This window comes from Nestor notabilis, unplaced genomic scaffold, assembly GCF_000696875.1.
Source record: "Nestor notabilis isolate BGI_N333 unplaced genomic scaffold, ASM69687v1 scaffold30794, whole genome shotgun sequence".
Taxonomy (NCBI): Eukaryota; Metazoa; Chordata; class Aves; order Psittaciformes; family Psittacidae; genus Nestor; species Nestor notabilis.
Window position 1 is genome coordinate 15170 of NW_009926509.1, and position 21542 is coordinate 36711.

Genomic DNA, 21542 nt, shown 5'->3' on the forward strand with positions numbered 1-21542 from the left:
TTTATGTTACATAATTAATGCAAGCTAATTGAATTAATGTGATCTCTTTGTCTTTTGCCAGCATGTAGCAGTCTTTGGGGTACAGGTGGGGTGTTGCTTTCTTTTTAATCAAGTTTCTCCACCCCGCATCCCCCATTGCTCTCCCTGCTTTGGTGAACGTGGCAGTGCTCTCTCACAAACCAGATACCAAAGGCACACAAGTTTCTGCAGCAGGGCTGACTGTCATCTCCATTTGATTCTGGGGCTAGCCTGTAGATAGAACAGTCATCCCTCCCTGCCTCAGCTAAAGATGCCACAGAGAAGCAGTGTTAGAAAATGTTTTAGATGTAGGGCTCTAGGAAGGTACACAGAGGTTATCAAAAGAGAGAAGCCAAGTTACAAAGCTGTTTGGCAGGGTGCTGTAAGCAACCAGGTGGTCCATATGGGGTCAAGAGCAGCTAAGGAGGATGGAAGAGTTTCTAGAGATGCTAGATTGTGGCAGAACTTGAAAAAGCAAATGGGCCCCTACACCAATGTACTTCGAATATGCACACACCCCATGTGAAATAATACTTTAATGGAAAACACTGGAATGGGGAAAATTCAGAGGAATGGTTATGGTTTAAAGATCAGGGCAAATAAATAGTCATCATTTGCTGCATTTTGTTCCGTCCGTGTCAGTAAGTGGCAAAAGATCTGTCTCCCTCTTTTCACTGTGGGTGTTAATTTTGTCTTTCTTTTATTCTAAGATAATGGTATGTTAACATTTTTGCTAGAATAGATCCCTTCTGAAGTTTGTCCAGAACAGCAAAACCTGAGGTAGTGATTTGGTTTAGAAGGAAGGTGGATAATCCCCATATTTTTAAGGCTCTGGAAGGGGACTTGGTGTCTTGTTTTCCCTCAACTCCTTTTGTGCCTCAGTCAAATCTCTAGTTTCCTGAAGCCACAGTACCTAGACTGTAAGATGGACATGAAAATGATCAAGGTAGATAGAAAGGGAAGAAATTGTCTATTAATACTGAAGAGCACATTTGGATCTTTGGGGGCTAATAAGCTGTTGTTAATGCTGGTGCTGAGGAGCCAGCAGCAATGGTTAGAAGTGCTTCATCAGAGATCTCTGGTCAGGCAGAGCCAGATCAACCTGTCACAATAATCTGAAAAGATGTGGGTGTTCTGCTACCCTTAGTATTTAGGCAGAACACCTTTCCTGAAAAAGAGAGGTCCCTCTGCAATTCTCATGGTCAGGAAAGGAACTGTAGCAAGGTGCCTCAGCTGCAGCCAGCGCAGCGCAGCAGGCTGGTTCTGGTTTTGTCCCCAGCTTTCAAGGCAGCTGTCTTGATCCAGCAGTGGTATCGGCGCTATGTTGCTCGCCTGGAAATGCGCCGGCGTTGCACCTGGAGAATCTTTCAATCCATAGAGTACGCTTGTGAACAGGATCAGATCAAGGTAAGGTGCCACGGAAAAGGCCACGTAGGAAAATACACAGGAGGGTGGTTTCTGTGCCACAGGCTCGCTCATTTCTGGCTACTGGCTGGTAAATCTCTAAGTACTTCAGTGGGCCAAGGACTGGGTTTCCTGCTCCTTCTTACCCTGTTGACTTCCTGCCTGCTTATGTCTGATGAGACCCTAAGTCATGAGTCTTGAAAGAAAGCTGTAAGGACCATTTAGTATTGTTTTTCCTGAGTTGGACACAATAGACAGTGCTATTTGGTTTGTTATACTTTAACTTTGATTGATATTCTCTTACGTGGTTGCCTTGCTGTCAGCCAGGAAGAATGAGGGCTTACAGGTGTACTTTTGTCTCTATGGGTGAAGGTAAAGCTACTTTGGTGATTTGATCACAAGATATTCGAACTAGAACTGGTATAGTATGCTTTGTTGTACACACCCAACAATGTGAGAAGGGCTTAGATAATACTTCTAGAAAGAAGATCCTGTTAAGTTGCTGCTCTGCAGGACTTCATTCCAGGGTAAATGATGATGGGCTTGCTCTCTTTTTGCAGCTTCACAACTTCTTCAGTTACCTTATGGATCACTTCACACCAAGCAGCAGTAAAGAGAGTAAGTTTCTATGTGCTGCTTGTAGATGAGCACCAGCAGCTCAGAAGGTCACACCCTGTGTTGATTCATTGTCCAGTGCTGCCCCTTCAGGATGGCAAATGGAGCCAAAAGAGCCTAAAGAGTGATGGCATCAGGAATTTGGATAGGGAGTGAATTGTCTGGAGACTGTCAGAGCTGTGCAAGGGATGTGAGACAGTTCCTGCTCCTTAGGAGCTGGAAGGGGGCACAGAAGCTCAGTATGTTTTCTATGAGTAGTATTAGAAGTGTCTGGGCTATTCGATTTATATTTAGTCTTTCACTTATAATTGGGGGGGAGAGAAGTGCTGTGGGAACCAATACTGTATCTTCCTGAATCTGTAGAGAGCATTACCTTAGTGCTGGGAACTTGCTAAAGAGCTTAGCTCTAAAATCCCATGGTAGTAAGTCAAAACTAATCATTTACTTTGCTGACCATAACCTGCTGAAGCATTTGCTTCTTCCTTTCAAACTGCCACCCTTTTTCTTACAACCACCCCGCATATTTTACAGCAAAACTGTTGAGGAAGATTTTTTTCAGTGTCTGTATAAAAGGGGACCATAGTGTCCTGTTCCTAGAGTTGGGCTCTGAGATGTTACAGCACTAAAAAGGAGCGTATGTGTATTTATACAAATTAGGGATGTGGGAGATGGTTCATTATTATACAGTTTGCTTTTGCACGTCATGGAAAATAAGATTTCAGTTAGCCATGGCAACCAATGTCCATCTGGCTCTACCAAAGTTTCGCTAGCATAGCTGCCAGTACTGCCTGACACATAGCACATGGAAACTTGTCCCTGCAGCCTTTTCCCCTGCTGCAGATTCTGTACTGGTGTCATACTGGAAGCTATCATCTCCCACCCCTACCATTGCTCATGAGCTCTAACCTAACCAAACAGCTTTTCTTTGACACATTACTAGAACGGTGTATTGAGCCAACCTAACTTTTTCTTGTCTCTATTTTTAAAACAACTGACCCATCTGCTGTCCAGGGGATTTTATCAGTCGCATGTTCATAAGCGGGGAAAGCTTCAAAGAGGCAGAGCTGGAAAAATACTGTGACTATGAATCCATGGAGGTGCCAGACTCCTACACTGGACCCCATCTCTCTTTCCCACTCCTTCCTGACCATGCAACTGCCTTGCTGGAAGCTTTCAAACAGAAACAAGTAAGGATCCCAAAAGGGACTATGCTTTCCCATCCTCTATGCAGGGGTGTAGGATAGATAGTTCGGTTTTAGCCTTCCTAACAAGCTAAGCTGATTGGAGTATAATGAGCTGGCAGGCTGTGAAGCAAATGGGACTGGTAACGATTTGGTGTTTCCCCCTACCACAGGCACTTTTTTCCTTTCTGAAAATGCAGTTCGGACAAACCTCAAAACTTTTCACAGGCGTGTACCACTATTAACCTGAATTTCATTTTAAAAGGAAAAAACCCGACCCCCCAACAGTCCATGTTGACACATTCTGTCATTTTTTGTTGCAATTCCTCAATTTGTTAAAAAGCTTAGGATGGCCCAGATGGAAACAGCTGATTAAAGTTACATTTTGTGCCATGCAGCTTGGACTTACATTTAAAATGTAAAATGTGAGGGTTTTGCTTAGGAAGTCCAGTACCAGTTCAGCAGCACTAATAAGACAATTCCTTGTACAATTGCAGTGTTCTGTTGCCATCCCTCAGTCAAGGTGCTGAACTGCAAAACAGACCACAAGGCCCCTTCTCCAAACAAAATGACTTGTAAAACAAAGGTCTCTAGTGTCTTGACTAGTATTCAATGCCTACACCCTATGAATATTTCTGCAGGACATGTGAGAGTTCACAGCCTGGTTTAATGTGGAAAAGGCTAAGAAAGATCTAGAGGAGCAGCTTCTTACCTGTGATATTGGGCTGGAATTTCTGATGCTCTGGGAAGCAGTGTTGCCTAGGGCTTTTGGATTCTCCTGACACCCCTGCCAGTGCTGAGGCTGCTTTGGGTCAGTCTCCTCCATCCTGCTGTTTCCCAGTATTGGCCTCATCTTGTTTGCAAGCCCATAGGTCAGCAATATTGTCCCAGTGAGAGCTTCTGCCATCCAGGCTATTGCTGGTGGGTCCTCGGGGCCTTTGACAGAGCTGTGTTGCTGCTCAGAGGTCACTGATTTCCTGCTTTAATCCCTTCGCTTTCTCCTAGTAGCAGCTCCACGCTCGCTATGTCTTAAACCTTCTGCATGAGACCAGGAAGCACCTCAAGCAGTTGCCAAACATCAGTCATGTCTCCACGTGCTACAGCGAGGAGGTCACTGTGTGCGGTAGGTCTGGGAGGGAGGGTACTGCACAGTCTCTGGGGCAGATCACTTGTGTGGAAGGGGTGGGAAAGATATCAAATGCTAGCATGCACCTGTGCCCTCTTCTGTACTGAATGTGGAACATAAATGAGGTCTGTTAGCAAATGCTTGTTTGCATAGAGAGGCAACTGGTGCTGCCCAAAATATTCAGGTTTACCCTACAATGCTTTAATGTGAGCTGCTGCAAAGACTAGCCTGGAGGCTGGAGGGAACATGTCTGCGTCTTGGCCCACTTTCTGCTTGGTCTGGAACAGGAAGGAGACGGGGTGTTGAGGGAACATGGTTTGTCTGTTTGTAGCCTGTGTTTGGCTTCCAGGACAGATTTTGGGATACATAATTGACAAACCCTGCCCCTAGATGGTAACTAGTTTGATTATTATTTGGTATGCAAAGCTTTCTCCCACGTAATGGTCAGTTTCTTGTGTCGTGTTGTATCATCATAAGAGATAAATGAACAAAACTTCTGAATTAGAGGCTTCAGAATCTGGTGTGGGTTTTTTGGTGTTCTCAGCCTTTACATCATGTCATTTTCCTTTGGGCACAAGCCTCGGTGTAAGAAAACTTGTACCTTGAGCTTCCCAAATATTTCAGTGGTCGTTAATTTCTAGAGGAGATAGATACTTTATAGGAAGTTATTCATTGGTGTCTTTTAAAATTGAAGGTAAACATACCATGACTTGTCTTTTTGTGCCTGCCAGGAGACTTGCATGGCCAACTGGATGATTTGTTCCTCATATTTTATAAGGTAGGCAACAAATCTGGAGAGGGAGGCTGGCCAGGCATGGGGAGAGGAATCGCATGGGTCATGCAGAGAAGGGTTTGCAAAAGTGGGGCCTTCACATGCAATTCTCCAGGTCAATTTGATCAGTTTGGCTTCACAAAGCAGCAGCTTATTCCTTTGCTGAAATCTGATATATGTGTATATTTGGGAAGTGACAGTGGACGTTTTTGTAAGTGCTGATACCCATGGCAACTCTTCCTGACTGCCAGCTTTCACTTGGTGCATTTGCCACTGGGAGCCTACAGGACAAAAGTAGAAGTCAAGACCTATTGTATAAGGTAACCCGGGACAGGAGTGAGAGCATGTGGTGCTGGCAGGGAGAGGTACATGGAGATTGTGGGGAGGCCTCTCTTGTGACATCTGCCTGTTCCTTGCTTTTACAGAATGGCCTTCCTTCCCCTTCTAAGTCCTATGTGTTCAATGGCGACTTTGTAGACAGAGGCAAACACTCACTTGAGATCCTCATCATCCTCTTTACCTTCCTCTTGATCTATCCAAAGGAGGTTCACCTCAACCGTGGGAACCATGAGGACCACATGGTCAACTTACGGTATGGGTTCTGTGTGGGGCTGGTTGCAATGTTGAGGGTATTGCTACGAAATCCCACTGAATTTCTTTTCTCCTGTTCCTTTAGCTATGGTTTCACCAAGGAAGTAATGCATAAATACAAGGTAGGTATACTTTTGTATCTCCTTTACCAGGTGATATGTGGACTTTAAAGCCTTGATGCTTTTTAGCATCTTTCCCTTTCTGACCTGTCCTCCTAGGTGCATGGGAAGAAAATCTTGAAGATGATTCAGAATGTCTTTTGCTGGTTGCCCCTTGCCACCCTGATTGATCAGAAAGTCCTCATTATACATGGGGGCATCTCTGACACCACTGACCTGGACATGCTTGAGAAAATTCAAAGGAACAAAGTAGGTTTCATTTCCTATACATTGCAAGAGACGGCAGTGTTGCTGATCTGTGGTGAGGAGCTTATTTCTACAAGTCGCCTTGGCTGTTGATGATCTTCCTAGACAAACTGTATTAAGGCTTGGAGGGGATCACTTTGGTTAAATAGCGTATGTGCAGGAGGTGTGAAGGGAAGACGCATTCTTGGCTTCTGGAATGTGTAAGGATTAGTCCTTTCCTCATTCTGTCAACATGTTCCCACTGCAGATGCTCTATCTTTTGTGAAATGTCTGAGCAGCTTAAGGTCACTGAAGAAGAGTGATCTGTAGTCAGGATGGATGGAGGGCCCCAGCTGTAAACCCAGAACGGCGTATACAAGAGGATGGCTCTAGTAATCACCCACAGTTAATCAGCATTTGGTGGCAGCAAAGGGAATTGAGGCTTGGGTCACTTGACAGTCTGCCAGTGGAAGATGTTAGAGCTGAAGATGTTGGTTTCCAAGTGGTGTGATCATGTCTCTTTTCTCTTTTACCTCTTTCAGTTTATTTCTGTATTGAGAGGGAAGAAAAGAAAGGAGTCAAACAGAAACGTGGAAACACAGGAAACAAATGAGAAGAGCAAAGCAGAGGCTGACCCAGCAGGGAATGAGGCAGCTCCCAGTTTACCTCCCTCACCCCAACCAGCCCAGGCTCCCAGCACAGCCAACAGGCTGGAGTTCTCCAGGTGGGTCCGGCAGACAGTGCAGGAGCAAATTGAGCGGTGCCGCCAGCTTGTGGACATCAGTGAGTCAGAGGAGGAGGAGCTCACCTATGCCAGCGTGGTCTCCTTGACGGATTTGGATGGGCTGTGCCAGACTCGCCAAGAGGACTGGAAGCAGGTGAGTAGTCTAGCAGGGCCCTGAGCTTGGTGGGCTGTAGGTGCCTCCTTCAGGGTTGCTCTCTGTTATGAGGAATCTCAGTGCAAAACATGTAGGTCAGTGCACAGATCTCTTTGCATGGTTGTATAATTAAAACTGCTGCTCTGACATAGAGCAGAGCAACAGGTTTTCTTGAATCACTGTAGGGAAGAGAAATAACATAATAGACAAGACTGACTGTAGAGCCCAGGGGTTATATTGCTTGCTGTGTATGTGGGGTACCTGAAGTCAGTCTGTGGGTACTGAATGAGCACGTCATTTGCTGACGAGTGAGTTCTGATGTTGTGTGCCAAGAGCAGACTGAAGGTTTTAGTTGGGCTGCCCTGTGAGTAGATTGTTAGGGAGTGTCAGAGCCTGGGAATTTGCTTACCTGTTTGTGTTAGACCAGTCTTTCCATAAGCCCCTTCTGTGTGCTCTGAAACCATCCTTCCTTCCTTTACGTTACATGACAACTCAGCACTGCACACCTTATCAGAATAAAGCTATAGATTGAGGTCAGGGTTAAAGAGATTGAACTTTAATCCAAATAGCAGTTACTGAGTCAGCACTTATATTTCTGGAGGCTGTGGAATGTCCTGGCTAGAGTGCAAAGGAGTTTAATACTAAGCCTGCTCATGGCCTGCCAGGATCTGTCAGGTGTTCTTGCCCTGAGACCTGTGTTTTGGTATAGAGGAGGACAAGCAAGGCCCTTTGAAATCTTAGGGGCAGCAAAGAGAAAGCTTGTATCAGGCCTGATTCATGGACAGCCCTCTTCCCCCAGGCCTACAATATTGTCACCTCTGTGGCAGACCAGGTCTGTGACAGTCCTGCAGAGCAGTATGGCAGGATTGTCTCTCTTTTCCTATCCCATCGCAGGGAGCGATTTGGAGACAGAGCTGTATTTGCTTCGTAAACTTTGATGGGTGATGTCTGTTGGGTACACTTCATTCAGTAAATGTTTCAACTCCCTTCAGATCTTAGACATTCTCTGGAGTGACCCCATGCCTCAGGAGGGCTGCATAGTAAATACAGTGCGAGGTGGTGGCTGCTACTTTGGGCCTGATGTGACAAGGAAGATCCTTGAGAAGTACAACTTGCAGTTCCTCATCCGCTCCCATGAGTGCAAGCAAGAGGGCTATGAGTTCTGTCACAATCGGAAGGTCAGTAAGGGGGGGTGGCATGAAGGATACTTGGATTTCCATCCTGCCAGGATGCATGTTCTGTGGTGGCTTGTGTCAGCTCTGCATTTCTTCCACAGGGCTGTTAGGTACATACAAAATCATTGAATGGCCTTATTGGGAGTTACTGAAGTGTGTTTCCAGCTGAGGTCTTAGGTCCGGACAGTCTGGAGCCACCTACACTGTGAGGGGCATCTGATGTGCAGGCAAAGCACGTTCTTGTGCACAGTAGCTGACATTTGAACCTGTTTGTGCCATTGCCTGTACTTAACGCAGCTGTTTATGAAGATGACATATGAAAGGTGTTACTAAGCTGCTGCAGCAGTTTTGCTCTTGGAAGATTCAGGATCAGTTCAGTGACAGGGGCACTTTTGACTCCATCAACTGCAGTGGAGAGTGGAAGTCTGTCAGGAGAACACAGTGAAATCACAGAAGTCCAGTGTGTGGTCAGATCCACGTGAGGAACTGCACTGCCCTCGAACTCACACCTGTAAGGCTTCCAGGCCACCCTACTCTTCCTTTTCCACATAAAACATGGTGCTTCCAGTCTGTTAACCGATAGGATTGGTTTTGTTGTTTTCACAGATACACATGTATATTATACAGGATGTATGTACTGATTGTAAATGTCTCTTTTTTTGGGGGGGTTAGGTGCTGACCATATTTTCAGCCTCGAACTACTATGAGATTGGCAGCAACAGGGGAGCCTACGTGAAGCTGGGGCCAGACCTCGTCCCCCATTTTGTTCAGTACCAAGCCAACAAGGCAGCCCATACTCTCACTATGACCCAAAGGCAAGGCTTTCCAGTTGCTCTGTATTCACCAAGTCAAAATTCCAAAAGGGAAAACCTGGGGAGCTTTGAGAATGTTTGACTTTGGAGCTGAACTTTCACAGCTTGATTTACTAACTAATAGCACAGAGGAGGATTCCAGCATTGTGCAGGCTCAAGGTTTGAGGAGGGAGCTTACAAGATCAGAAACTTACAGACTGATGATTTTCCAGCTTCTCTTTCCAATGTCAAATTTTAAGTTTTGACACTTGCTGAGGTTCCCTTCTGCCTTATTTCACAAATTGATGCAGGGCTGTGCTTGTCATGTAGTGCTTCATCACAAGTAGTTAGATGCAGCTGCAGCTGGGCAGAGCAGCTATGCAAGGGGCTGGGCAATGCAGGGGTAGGCCAGGGGGTTGTGAGGGTGCAGCTTCTCTCATGCTTCATGGCAAGTCCTTAATACGCTTCTCTCTTTTCTGCACCCTTCAGAATCAGCAGAGTAGAGGAGTCAGCCTTTCGAGCCTTGCGGGAAAAGCTCTTTGCTCACACCTCAGCCCTCATCAGCGCGTTCAAGGCGTACGATAAGGACAATATGGGTAAATTTGACCTGGAACATGTCTGTCATGTCACTTGGGAAGGGCTGGGTGGTCTCCAAGAGCTCCTTCATCCCCAGAATCTAAAATCACAGGGAAGAGGGAAGTGAGAGATGTCCTCTGTGGCAGCTGTCTCTGTAAGAGCCTTAAGGAAGGAGTTGAGAGTTCATAATTATATATCTGCCAGGAGTGCTCTGCTGCTGCAGCTGCCAAGATGTGGTGTTGAGTTCTGTCCATCTGTGGGCCGAGGGAGAAAAGGGACTCAGTGGTTGGCTGCTTCCGGGTAGAACTACTTTCTTGCTTTTTTCTTTGGCAGCAAAACTGTTGACAAAAGTCCAGTTCAGCTGTTCCAGCAGCTGCTAAACTAGAGGATTTTCCATGTTTCTGGGTCGCTGAGGAAATACTAGTGTAGCTGTGTAGGCCACAATCTGCAGGGTGACCCTGGCTGTAGGCCACAAATTTATAAGGAAATATCCAGAGTTAGTGTCTTCCTGTTGTTCAGATGACTGCAGGCCCATGGCCCTGACTTCTTGCAATGACGAAAAGCTTGCTGAGGCTGGGGGGAGCAGCAATGCACTTGTACCTGGTGTCTGTATAGCCATGTAGGGCTTTTGCCTGTACCAAAGAGCTGAAGTGTGCCATGGAGAAATAACGCTGTTGCTGTCAGCAGCATGGCAGGCTGGGTATGTGTACTGCTATAGGCTTTATATTTTGGTTTCATGTGCTTCCAGCTGTCTGATTCTCAGAGGTCTTTTCCTTACAGGAAGGATCACGCTGAGCAACTGGGCAACAGCAGTGGAGTCAGTCTTGCACTTGGGATTGCCCTGGCGAATGCTGAGGCCACAGCTGGTGCGCAGCACGACAGATGGCATGCTGGAATACAAGTCCTGGCTGGACGACTTGGCCATGGAGCAGCGGAGCCAAGAGGTAAGGACTCATCCCCTTCCATCAAAACATGATGCAAAGCAGGTCACCAGATCCCTTCAGCATGTGGAAGCAAGAAAGGTACTAAAGGGGAATTGATAGTTCTTGTGTAATTCAAAATCGTATTGAAGTCGATGGAAAAGCTTGCATGAATTGAATTAGTCCAGAAACATTCAGTCAGTTGTAGAAATAGATGATGCATGTGCAATCAAAACCTAGAGGTAGTTTTGGATGCAGGTTTTTGAGTAGGAAAACTATATTCCATTCTCTGAGTCACAGTTTCTCTAATTACACCCAGCAAAACCAACTCTGCAATGGTTAAAAAGCATAGTCCAAGTCACTGTCTTCGCTGTTAGCCTGGAAAAGCCACGTTTGGAAGCAGTAAGTTGCTATAATGCAGAGTGGCACAGAGGATCCAGTCATCACCAACCTGCTTCATAAGGCACACACGATGCTAAGTGCACTGCTGGCAAACTCTTGAGAGGACTAAATGTTTTCATTTACGTGAAGGTAGCAGACACTGCTCAGAGAAAGCAGACAGCTGTCAGAAGGGCAGGAGCATGAGTGTGTTGTCTTTCAGCACATCCAGACGAGCTTGCTGGAAGTCATTTATCGAAACAGATCCAACCTGGAGACTATATTCAGGATCATTGACAAAGATCATTCAGGTAAGCAGGTCTGCAGGGGGTGTTGGTCACTGCGCTGTATTCTGTTCTACTTTTGGGCTCCCTTTAATATGTACAAAGGCATTTTTATTCAGTGGTTTAAGGCTTGGGTCTTTCTCCTCCTCAAGAACTTCTGAAATGTCACTGCATGATTCCACAAACTTGATGCATTTTGAAGAGCTCTGTGCAGTCCAGATAGAGAATTAATAGTTCTTTGTTCTGGAGTTCAGCAGAACAAAAACTGTGATGCAAGCACTGACAGTAATGCACCATACTAATGCAGGATCTTGAGCATTACTTGCTTTCAAGCAGTCATCTCCACCAAATTACTTTGGGCAAGAGAAAACACAAGTCTTTGGCTTCTTTTGTTCTCTCAAATTGCATTATGTTTCTTTACTGGCTTTAACTTGCCTTCTAGTCAGTGTTCTCCATGCTAGGAAATTTAGTTGTAGTATGTAAAATGTAGATGATGAGTGATTTCTTTCCTTCCTTTAGGGTATTCAGGCAGCAGGGGTGGGATGAGAGTTCAAGCCTGAGCAGGGGTCCCTCCTTGCAGCAGTGCCCGTGGTGACCTGGCGCTGAGGTGGCTGTGGCCTTTCTTCTCCATAGGTCTCATCTCATTTGAGGAATTCCACCAAACCTGGAAGCTGTTCAGCTCCCACATGAACACTGAACTCACGGATGATGGCATTAACGACTTAGTTCGCAGCATTGATTTCAATAAGGATGGAAACATTGACTTCAATGAGTTCCTAGAAGCCTTCCGCCTTGTCAGACAGTCACAGTAGCAAGAACCAGGTGTGGGTTGCCACCTCCAATGCCTTGACTGCTTGTGAAGCCAGAGGGACTGCCCTCACCTATCTGCAGAGTGTGCCTGCAACTGTCAAGCAGGAGAGGGAAGGCAGGTACCTGGAGCACTTCTTGGTTGAAAACAGCAACTGTTGTATCCAACAGTGGTGATCCATTTGGGGAAGGGAATGGGTAAAATAGGTAAGCTGCACTTCAATTCTGGCCATTTTTAAGGAGGTGTTTTAAATAGAACTTCCTGCTCAAAGGGAAGATGCAACTTAGCTTACCTTGTCAATACATGTGATGAAATGTTACAGGTGTACTTCCAGCGTAGTAAAATGGAAGTAAAGGTGTATTTCAAGCTGGTAGCAACTGCTAGAGCACAACTTCCCATTTAATAAACATTTTTTTTCTACATTACTGTTTCTGGGCTGTTTTGTTTCTTTATCTAATGAATTTTTCTTTTTTTTTTTATTTGTGGTTAATGAACAGAATTATTCCATCTCTATCATAACAGACTCCTACTGCAGAGAATAATGTATTTTTGTTTCTATTATTCTCAGTAACTCTTGTAATAAGGGAAAAAAGGCAACTTGGGTGGGGAAGCTGTCTCTCCTGTGCTTGTAGTAGCCCCCTACTCTGGAGTACTTGGTCCCAGGTAAGATCTAAGGACTGTGACCTTGTATCGTAGTTGGGGATAGTAGAGGCTGCCAAGCAGCTCTGTGGCCTTGGGTTTGATACCAGTTACCTGCAGTGCCTGGAGGAGAGTGACATGCATTAACCTGGAATTGTCAGTAGGTTCACTGCTTTGCTGATGGAGCTGAGCAAGATCCAACACCATGCACAAGTTATTACAAAGTCAGACTGAATTTATTACTCTCCAGCAATTAAAAAAAGGCAGAAGACAACATCCAGACACGTTGTTGTTATTTAAGGGGCAGCAAAGCTTTGTATAATTCACACAGGTCAAGTGACAAAAACATAACCTTCAGCTCCTTGCAGTCCAAAGGAAGGACAGAAATGGGAAACACTAACTTCCAGCAGCTTGCCCCAGTAAGCTACTGTTATTGCAGAGACCAACATACATAGAGCAACATACGGATCTATAATGATTTAAATTAGCTGTAAACAGCTAAGGATGTTACTTTATTGTTTTGATAAAAACATGGAAGTGGGCTAAGATTTCCACAGACCAAGTCACAACTGGAACAATTCCATCAGTACTGCAGTTGTAGTACAACGCTGTTGTAAAAAACGGGAGGAAAAAAAAAAGAGAAAACGTACAACAGTACACAGAGTTTTATAGTAAAACTGTACCTGAACAGATTCAGTTGTCCTTCTTTTACTGAAGCATATACAGCTTTATAAAATACAAACCTTCCAAAGGTCAAGTTCAAAAGCTTAGGAGAGGCTTTGCTAATTCTAAAGATAACAGCCAAAATACCATTGCTTTTAGAAAGTATGTGGTTTAATGTTTTTTTTTTAGCCTTGCAAGGTAAACCATGAACGAGCAACATGTTCTGTGTAAGCCCAGCAGCATCCACTGCGTCAACTGAAGACGACTCCTCTGGGAATGCTCTCATTCAGTTCCTGTTCTATAAGCTTGATGTCCTCCAAGTCATCCTTTATGATGCTAATTAGGTGACTCAGGCCTTCTTGCTGCTGCTTCAGATGCTGCAGATAGTTTAAAAACCAGCATGAGCATAGTCCAACTTGACAGATTTAAAGTAGTATTTCTCAAAGGTACTGTGGCCTTGGCGGATTGAAAAGCCTGGTGTAATTTCTTAGATAGACCTCCCAAGTTCCTGTGTAGCTGGCTTAAGTTATGAAGTTCAAAGAGCATCCCTGGATTCTCCCCAGTAATACTTACTTGCTTGATTTCCCTTAAGAGGTCTGCATCCACATAATAGCGCTCTTCAGCCCGCACAGCTCCAAAGTGGTTTTGCATCCTGATTTGGGACATGAGCTCATTCAGTCTGCCCTAGGAAGAGAGACAGGCTTAAACCAAACCCAACTCATTCACAGCTGTCAGAGCTCTAGCATGTACCACTCCTTGAGGCACCAGGGCTGGAAGCACTGCTGCTCATTCCATTTGAAATTATTTTTCGGGGGGGTGGGGAGGGAGGGGAAAAGACATGCAAATATCAAGCAACTCCAATACTTCTCAGAACTCAAAAATACTTAAATACCTATCAGTGATGCAGCAAAGAGCATGATGCTAATGCAGCAATACTGATGGACTTCTCTTCTGAAAGCTTTCCACAACAGCTCTGTATGCATGGTTTGGAAAACTTACTTACATTCTTTTGTGCGGAAAAAACAGAGTTGTTAGCAAAGTGCTATTAACTACTCACCTTGAACTGCGTAGGCGCGTTAAGTTCACACTGAATTGTATCTAACTGTACACGAAGCTGCTCTTCGTCTGCTTGGATGGCATAACCGCTTTTCCTTTGGATCTCCTGCTTTATTAACACCTACAAAAGAAGTCTTTCAGGTTCATTAGAGAAGACTTTACCCATCTCTTTCCCCACTAACCCAAGACATGTCTTTATGTCCTTCCACCAGCTTGTCTCTCATCAGATTTACTCTGTTTAGTCTGTTCCTCTGTGACCTTGGGGCAGTCCCACAGCTTGCTGTGCACTGGAGTCCTTCCCTGAGACCTCTGCTGTTACTTAAATCAACACCATTTAGATGAAGTCAGAATTTCATTCTCAACATTGGCCATGTACAAAATCACACAGGTCATCCTGCCCTCTCAGTTTGCCTTCTGGCACTACACTGTATGTCAGAATGAGTTTCTTAGACTATTCATGTTACCTGTAATGTTCTGTGAGACAGTGCCATGAGTTTCCTTTTGTACTGGGCAATTTTTGCCATAGTTGTCGTTTGGTTTTTCTGCAGCTCACTGATATCTTCTGATATTATCTGCAGAGGAGGTGGAGTCAGTTAGAAATCATAAGAGTTTCTGATAACAGAACACATTAGTCCTGGTTTGAAATGGGGAATTTCAAAACAGTACTCAGTCCAGCAACTTAGCTTCCTTGCCAAAGATGCTTTCAGAAAGTCTTTGCTAAACCTTTACGGCTCTGGTTTTTATTTATTTTCATATGCAAGTAGGATTTTCAGAAGGCATCAGAAAACTGGGTACCCAAATCAAGAGTCCATGCCAGTGCAACTTAATTCAGCTGGTTTGAATTAGCCTGTAACAACACAAGAAGCTTGAACCTGAAAAAAACCCAACCCAAAACTGCTCTGCTCAGTTTTTGGCCAAAAGATATAATGAAGAAATATATATGAAGAAATAGAGTCAGAGCCCCATGCACATGGTTCCAGTTTTCAACATAGAGAAAGCATGGGGGGACGCTCTTTAATAGCCCATCTTTCAATAGCAGCAAGCAGTCATGATAAAGATGAGAAACCTTACATCTAATCGAGTTTGATGCTGTTTGGTCATCTGATCTTGGACCTTCAATCTTCTCAACAGTTCCTTGAAACCCACCAATGGCACAGGAATAAGTCTGTAAGAATACAAATATTTATTACAACACATTTTCAGATTAAATACATGATATGAATTAATAATCATGAATATAATCTACTATGAAGTTACAGATAATCTTGGTTTATTACAAAATAAGACATATCTTGTTTTGCTAGGTTGTAAAGTCCTCACTATTTCTAACGACCCATTCCTTTTTCATAAAGGAATCAGCCTAAGTTATCTGTAAACACTGGATGGTACAAGGGTACATCACTTTCAGCTGCAGGAATAAAGAGAAAAAACTATAATGGTTGCAAAAACTAAGTCACAATAACCAGTTCATATAATGCAGTACACAACTACTGGAAGTAATCCAAGTAAGACTCTTGATCCTGACAACCCTCAAGCACCTAAGTGGGTAAACGGATTAGACAGGCACTTCTAGTAATCCTCACTGCTTCAAAAGAGATCAGCACTTGACAAAGTTATTCTCTAATTAGTTTCTTACAAGTTACCTGACGGGTACTGCACAATACTGTACACTTCTCATCTTTCTGTAATACTCAGACAGACTATTAGACTTACTTGTCGGGGTCAGGATTGTCAACTTTGGCTTGTTCCCATATAATAGGATCAACACCTTAAAAAAACAAACAAGTGTTTAGTATGGGTAGATCTGAACAGCTATCATATCTTACAGCTGTTACAAACCCTCTGAACTATGCTAACCTGAACAACTGTTATACAAATTAAGGTTAATTAAGCAAGTGTTGGTCCCAGACCGTGGCACTAAGTTCAGTCCAAAAGGCTGTCAATCACTTCTATTGGTTTGAAAGCATAGGAAAGGAACAACCCAGAGGCAATCAAATGGGACAATCCACATGTCAAGGGGAAATGTTCGTATCAATCTCACTGTATGCTACATTTAGGTCATCTTTCCTCTTCAGGTTGGCTATTGCATAAAATAAAATACCAAAAAAACCCAGTAATTAAGTGATCAAAGTACCAAACCAGTGGGAAAAATAATCCCAGTAAGAATTACCATGGTTCCTAGCAGGATTTGTGTAAGGATTTTATCTGTTGACAGAAGAGTTGCTTGTTTTGCCATTAACTGCTTCATTTGGTAATTACATAAAGAAAAAGCAGTTTAACTGTGCATGTGCATTAGCATCATGATGCAAGTTATTACTCTCCAAACCTCAGTGCAAATCAGATCCATGTATGAAATGCACATATGTAGGCATGCTGGCTAAAAACGAAGAGAACACAGACAGGGAAGCAACTGACTTTCTGACCAGAAAGACAGGCCAAAAAGAAAAATAGAAATGGTGGTAATTTAACAATTTCAGGCCAGCTTCAAGAGGAGACCAGAACAGTCAGCTACAATAACATTCGTCATTGCATCACACTCCAGGTCATTCCTTGTAAGAGCTCTTGCCTTTATACCAAAACTCTTGGGGTATGCCTGCTTCTCTTGAGCTCAGCACTAACACCTCTCCTTACCCACCTTACTGCCTGTAAGCCTACAACCTCAGCTTCCCTCTCAGTCACAGACTAACAAGATGTGCCCAGCCATCATTACACAGGCCCCATACACCTCCAACATTAAAGACAGCTAACTTGCTTGTGCACAGAGCAGTTACTCCCCAGCACTGCAGCAGCTGGGAACAGTGCAGCTTGTCTCTGTCCTGTAGGAGTAGGCCAAATTCTTTTTGCCATCCCGATGACATAACCTTTGCTGTGCTTTTATACACTATGGTCTTAATGAACATGCTCCATATTGGCTGCTGGAAACCACAGGCTGCTTCCCCTGACCCCCTGCAGGGAGTTCACTGCAAATACTACATGGGATACTGTATAGACACAGCATTAGCTACAATTATCCCATGAAACTGCATGAACGGCATTGCCTACTCTAAAACAAGGCTGTCTATGTACTATCTCTGGCCACATATATAGGATAAGCGACCCCACTGAAAACTAGGCAGTGAATACAGGACGTGATTATTCTGATATTGGACTTTTTTTTTTTAACTGCACAAGTTGAAGTGGTTTATGATGGCTATATCATATAGTATACTGGTGCGTGGCATATTACTGATAAATCATAACTCTATTGGCAGACTACACTGGATGGGAAAACCAGCTGTCATTAAACCCATTACAAGAGTATGTCTTGTGCCTTGGGAACTCTTGTAATTTTAAAAAGTGTTTTCCAATTGCCCAACACTATAATTTTTCCCAGAGGCCCAAAAAAGCTGCAGCAGAGGTCCAGCTGTGTCCCTGTGCAGCCCCAGACCACATACCGGCAGGAGGGTTCTGCAGGAGCTGTTTGACTTGTGCTGGGGAAAGCTCTGTTCTGGCCATGGAGAAGCTGACACCCAGCTGCTGCAGGGATGACTTGATGTTGGGTTGTTCAAAGTGGGTGTAGAGGGTCGTTGCGGGCACTCTCCTCGAGGTGCCATTGGGTGAGCGTTCAACAATGTAAATGATCACTTCTGTCCTGAGCCAGATAACGTGTATTGTCAGAAAGAGATCAGCAAGATACAGAAACTAACACAACAAAGAGCAACCCTAAATCAAAAGTTACCACTTCTCCGAGCCGACAGTTAACTTCTGTGAGCTAACTGACATACAAAATAGCAGTAAACATAGGGTTTAACACAGCAAGGCCGAAAGAGAAAACCTGTCAATTCTCTACAGAATTACATTCTCCCCCCCTCCAGTTTTAGCAACTACGTTATATGGCGATACTACTACTTACATTAAGAATAACCTAAACCCTTTGGTCTTTGAAATAGAATGAACAGTGGGAAAGTAAGAAGTAGAAATGTCAGTGTGCTGAATGAAGTACTTCAGGCAGAGTAGCCTCAGGCCCCCAAACAACTCCAAGCAAACAGCTCTCTGATATAACACATGCAGAATGAGACCTCTCTGCGAGCCTTGGAACAGCTTTCCCACCAAAATAAACATCTGCAATGTGGAATACTGCAAAGTCATTATTACAGTACACCCCAATGCCATTCCACCTTATGCATGACCAAGTGAAGAATACCTCATAGCTCCTAAAATATGAAGTATTTATCTCACCCTCATGGTTAGCATCCTTATCTCCAAATTTTGCTGCTGAGCAGGGTCTGGAAAAGCCTTTTTACTGACCTTAGCTGAGGTCCTCAGCTGTGAACTCCAGCAAAAGCAAGTAACATACACAGAAAAGATACTAGACTTAAAACCTTAAGAAAAAGCAACACCAACGAATGAGAGACACAAAACTGAACTTGGGATAAACAGATCTAAAATCAAGGAGAAAGAGACACAAAATAGACTAAGCGCACCCCTTTACAACATGTAATACTAGATAGAACAGCAAAACTGCATCAAGGTCACGTACTGGTCATCTGGCATCGTTTTAACACCTTCTACATTGACAGTGAGGGTCTGGTTTCCCCCCAGAATTTTGTGTAGTGATTCTACGAGCTGCTGCTGCTGGCTTCGAATATCTACTTCTTTTCTGTTAAAGACCAAGACCACGAGGCCATCTTCATCTTTGTTGCTGGGCATTAAACTGTAACCCACAGCCTGCAAATGAACAAACAAAAACTGTGGGTGTATTACATAGAAAAACTGTATCTTTGCGGCATGAAGGGGAGGGGCTAAAGCCCTCAATTTCTAGAGCAACTGGTTGAAAACTTAAGTTACAACATATTCAGCAATGCAGAAACGTAAAATCAATCTGCCTTAAATGTTCTCTCACAAGGCCACCAGCTTTTGAAACAGTCCAAATACTTACAAAAATTATCCACTTTTATTTAAAAAAAAACCCAAACAGCTATGGACTGGGAGAGGCCAACTCAACAGGGTATTTATGCTACTTCAGAGCTGGTATCAACCAGGAACGTGTTACAAATCCAGGTGTTATTCTAAGTTGCAAAAGGAACCAGAGGACCAGACTTCAATAAAGAACAATGACTAGGGTTCCAAAACAGTTTACAGTATTACCCTTCCAGATGCTTAAATGAAAACCAGTTACTGACATAATCAAACTGAAAGATAAGCCAACCATAAATCTTTATGGATTTCTCAGCATTTTCCTCCTGTAGATCCAAGAAAGTTTGCCTGGCAGTACAAGTCAAAACACGGACATGGTATATTTCTACTAGCTAAGACATGCATCAAGTAAGAATTCGAGACAGCCAATTTTCCTTGTGTAAGCAAGTGTCAAGTTTTGTTTGTACAATTTCGTATAAAGTTTAATGTTATCTTTATCCTTGCTGCAATAAAGCTCTAGTAAGGTTAAATGTTTAATTCAACATCATAATCTAATACAGGAACACTTGCTGCCATCCATGCTAAGTAACATCATGCTTTCTCCATTTCAAAAATCCCCTGTCAACTCCAATGTAAACTCCACGTGAGTTGTAAGAAAGATCTAAACTGTTAAATCATTATAAGCAGAGTGGCTGTTTCTATCTCATCTTGCCCATAAACTGTCATTGTCTTATTGTCACTGGTGACATCTTGGGCAGTGAGTGCTTTTTAAGGCCCTGACACTGTGTCTGAATGGGTGACTTGAGCCTTTTGCCTTGTCTAAGTTCAGATGAAGAGAGAAATGAGTTGGGGATGTGCCTAAGAGCCTGGGCTTTGTCAGTGGAGGGTAACTCCCCGCCACCATGAGTCTGCCTTCTTCAGTTGGGCCATCCTGTGGTGGAGCACAACAGTGACAGCTAAGCAAGAATGTGGGTTTAAACACATGCCTTTCGCTTTCATGGCTGTGAAAAAGGCCCACCCCATGGGGAAAGACTTGCCAGTACATGGAAGATTAAATCTCCTTATGTGTAAAGTAGTACTAAGACCACACATACATTTGGTTTTAAATAAATAAATATTTCACAATTTCTTTATGCAATTAAGTATTTTCAAACTGTAACAGATTTACTTTGTTGTGGTCCTTTAAATGAAGGCCTGTATCACATGCCTCAGAAGCACACTTTTCTTGGTGAAGACCTGCATGCTTCTCAATTGTTCTAGAGCTGGAATTGGATACAAGTGGATTCCTTGAACACTTGTGAAATCCTTTGGGCAGTGCTTCATTCCTATCAGATATCTGATGCTTACAGAGGCAATAAACCAAACTTCTGACACTCTGCTCAGATACCCATGCTACCAACTTCTCCAGTATTTTCCTTAGGCATCCGCCACTGGTGGCATTCACGGAACTTTTCAGTATATAACTTAATGTACGTGGATTCACAATGGCATTAGTAACACTAAAGTCACAGGGACAAAACTAAGCCTAGTATGTGTCACTGTCTAACCTGAAAGGAAAACTTCTCCTTCTAGTAAATGAAACTCTAAGATAACAAATTTTACATCAGACAACTAATACTTTGCAATTTTTTAAAAGGCCAGAAAGCTATAAAGCCATTCCAGGCCACAACTTAGAGGAAAGCAAGATTTCAGGTGCATTATCAACAAAATATTCAAGATAACGCCTAAAAAGATGATGTAATAGAAGACAAATATTTGCTACGCAGGCACTCAGTTGCTGTAAATATTTTGTAAAATTGCTGTGATGTGCATAATCAAAACTAGTTTTAATTAAGTATTAACCTACATACAGGTTAGAAAATTTGTGCTTCAAAGAATTGGCATGGGAAAGGAGGGTATCACCATCCCTGACCCCAATCCACGTATAAGCCTGAAGCTTAGCAAGGAAGCCATCTTTTGTTGAGATGAGATGCAGGACCGCTGCTGACGATATCATACAGGGCACGGAGTCAGTTTTAGCACTGCAAGTATAAAGGCAGAAGAAATCTGAAAGCTGGCGTACTTAAAATGGTATGTACAGGCCATGTTCACAGAGGGTTTTTCTAATGTAAACAAAACAAAGAATGACCCTGAAAAGTTCTTATTCCAGATGTTAACAGTTTCTTTTGGATGTGAAGGTTATTTTAAATAGTTTCTGTAATCCTGCAACCTAAACAAATACATACTGAAATTAATTTCTAGACATCTGCTGCAACTACACACACACACTAATCTGAATACTATCACATGAAAAACGTCACTTTCATGATCCACATATGCACCTGTTACCTCGTACTGCAACAACACCCAGATTTCCAGCATCTATACATCTTCAAACCTTTTCATTAGCATGCGTCAGAACTCTGTACATCACTTGGAAAAACACTC

At 43.5% G+C, this 21542-nt stretch overlaps 2 protein-coding genes across 2 annotated transcripts in view; one reads left to right on the forward strand and one right to left on the reverse strand.

The window, feature by feature from the left end:
- The window catches only part of PPEF2 (protein phosphatase, EF-hand calcium binding domain 2), a 13941-nt gene extending 2076 nt beyond the window's left edge, over nt 1-11865 (forward strand). The window contains exons 2-16 of the mRNA XM_010013568.1: nt 1298-1425; nt 1983-2040; nt 3049-3224; nt 4227-4341; nt 5076-5122; nt 5542-5708; nt 5793-5829; nt 5926-6127; nt 6613-6929; nt 7922-8107; nt 8777-8919; nt 9385-9491; nt 10252-10415; nt 10993-11080; nt 11687-11865. Of these exons, the coding sequence (XP_010011870.1) occupies nt 1298-1425; nt 1983-2040; nt 3049-3224; nt 4227-4341; nt 5076-5122; nt 5542-5708; nt 5793-5829; nt 5926-6127; nt 6613-6929; nt 7922-8107; nt 8777-8919; nt 9385-9491; nt 10252-10415; nt 10993-11080; nt 11687-11865 (2114 nt within the window). The remainder of the gene's footprint in view (nt 1-1297; nt 1426-1982; nt 2041-3048; nt 3225-4226; nt 4342-5075; nt 5123-5541; nt 5709-5792; nt 5830-5925; nt 6128-6612; nt 6930-7921; nt 8108-8776; nt 8920-9384; nt 9492-10251; nt 10416-10992; nt 11081-11686) is intronic.
- Nucleotides 11866-13132: 1267 nt separating this feature from the next.
- Nucleotides 13133-21542, reverse strand: part of NUP54 (nucleoporin 54kDa) — a 12233-nt gene continuing 3823 nt past the window's right edge. The window contains 8 exon segments of the mRNA XM_010013566.1: nt 13133-13540; nt 13737-13847; nt 14221-14340; nt 14684-14791; nt 15291-15384; nt 15933-15987; nt 17654-17850; nt 18739-18926. Coding sequence (XP_010011868.1) covers nt 13415-13540; nt 13737-13847; nt 14221-14340; nt 14684-14791; nt 15291-15384; nt 15933-15987; nt 17654-17850; nt 18739-18926 — 999 coding nt within the window. The 3' untranslated portion in view covers nt 13133-13414.